At 50.6% G+C, this 1605-nt stretch overlaps 1 protein-coding gene across 1 annotated transcript in view; it reads right to left on the bottom strand.

Annotated features, from left to right (window-relative positions):
* SLC4A8 (solute carrier family 4 member 8) overlaps nucleotides 1-1605 on the bottom strand; it is a 22297-nt gene that overhangs the window by 20301 nt on the left and 391 nt on the right. Inside the window, exon 2 of the mRNA XM_031064637.1 lies at nucleotides 398-532. Within this exon, the coding sequence (XP_030920497.1) occupies nucleotides 398-503 (106 nt within the window). The 5' untranslated portion in view covers nucleotides 504-532. The remainder of the gene's footprint in view (nucleotides 1-397; nucleotides 533-1605) is intronic.

The following is a 1605-nucleotide window of genomic DNA, read 5'->3' as shown; positions in this document are numbered from 1 at the left end:
TACACCTCCAGTTTTACATCAGGATCCCTAAATCCATTATAGATTATTTTACTTTATTTATTTTATTTAACTGCAAAATCAGAAAAAAATTTGGGAAAAGGGGAGCCTTGCTAAAAATAAAAGCCACTTCTCCTCAGTAAAACAGCCACACAAAGTATCCACAGGGACTGCTTTCCTTCCCCACACCTCCAGTTTTACACCAGGATCCCTAAATCCATTATAAATTTTTTAAATTTTATTTTATTTATTTTATTTAACTTCAAAATCAGAAAAAAAATTTGGAAAAAGGGGAGCCTTGCTATTTTTTTAGCCACTTTTCCTCGGTAAAACAACCCCACAAAGCGTCCCCAGGGACCTGGCTGGGAAGCGGCGTGGTGGGCACCCCAGCAGGACTTACAGTGGTATCCCTGCTCGGCGGGGACCGCGTCCTTCTCCCGCTCCCGTTTCCGGTGCTTCTGGCTGTGGGCGCGGTGGTGCCGGTGGCCCTGGCGCACCAGCGGCATCCGCACGCCCACGTACAGGGTCCGGTGGCCTGGGAGAACAGGGCGCTGGCAATGATTGGTGGCTCAGCCAGCACAGCCACCCCAGGAGGAGGCCACAGGGTCAGGGAAGCTCCTCAGGGACCCGCAAGGTTCATCAAGGACCCGCACAGGACGCCCCAAAAATCCCACAGCGACTTCCCTCAATGTAAATTTCAGTGGATCCCTGACTTTGCCAGACTTGTCCTTTTTTCCAAGCCCGTTTTACTCAAGCTTCACACCAAGGGATGGTTTGGGGTCACCTAAATGAGCCCTGAAAGCACCAAAACCTTTCTCAAATTCCAGCTTGGGCTGGACAACACCACCACCACCAACCCTCAGATTTGCTCATTAAGCAGGAGATAATACAATAATTATAGTTTTGAAATCTTTTTATGGCAGAAGGTGACAAGGAAAGATCAAAGGAGCCCCGTGACGATGAACTCCAGGAGGAAAACAGGGAATCTGCACCACACCAAATGATTCTCCTGCCCTCTCCAAGCTGGGAGCAGCTGCTGTGGGAAAAGCAGATGGGAATTTTCCAACCCCATGGACACATTTCACACCGGGCCTCCACCAGGGCTTTAAAAGCCATTGCATTAAAAAATAAATCAATAATTCATCATTTAATCAAAAACCACAATAGGTTTTGCTGGTCCTGATGTGACACCAGGCAAGAGACATTGCAGGGACTTTTTCCCAGGGCCTGGTGGCTCCTCTGGGAGGATCCCAGCAGGATCCCAGCAGGATCCCAGCAGGATGTCAGCAGGACTTCAGTGGGGTCTCAGTGGGATCCAGCGGGATGTCAGCAGGATTCCAGCAGGATCCCAGAAGGATGTCAGCAAGTTCTCAGCAGGATCCCAGTAGGATCTCAGGAAGATCCCAGCAGGAACCCAGCAGGATCTCAGGAGGATCCCAGCAGGATCTCAGCAGGATCCCAGCAGGATCTCAGCAGGATCCCAGCAGGATCTCAGCAGGATCTCAGCAGGATCCCAGCAGGATCCCAGCAGGAACCCAGCAGGATCTCAGTAGGTTCCCAGCAGGATCTCAGCAGTAACCCAGCAGGATCTCCGCAGGAACCCAGCAG

This window comes from Geospiza fortis, unplaced genomic scaffold (assembly GCF_000277835.1).
Source record: "Geospiza fortis unplaced genomic scaffold, GeoFor_1.0 scaffold635, whole genome shotgun sequence".
Lineage (NCBI taxonomy): Eukaryota > Metazoa > Chordata > Aves > Passeriformes > Thraupidae > Geospiza > Geospiza fortis.
The sequence above is the reverse complement of the archived record's forward strand: the minus strand, read 5'-3'. Positions and strand labels throughout refer to the sequence as shown.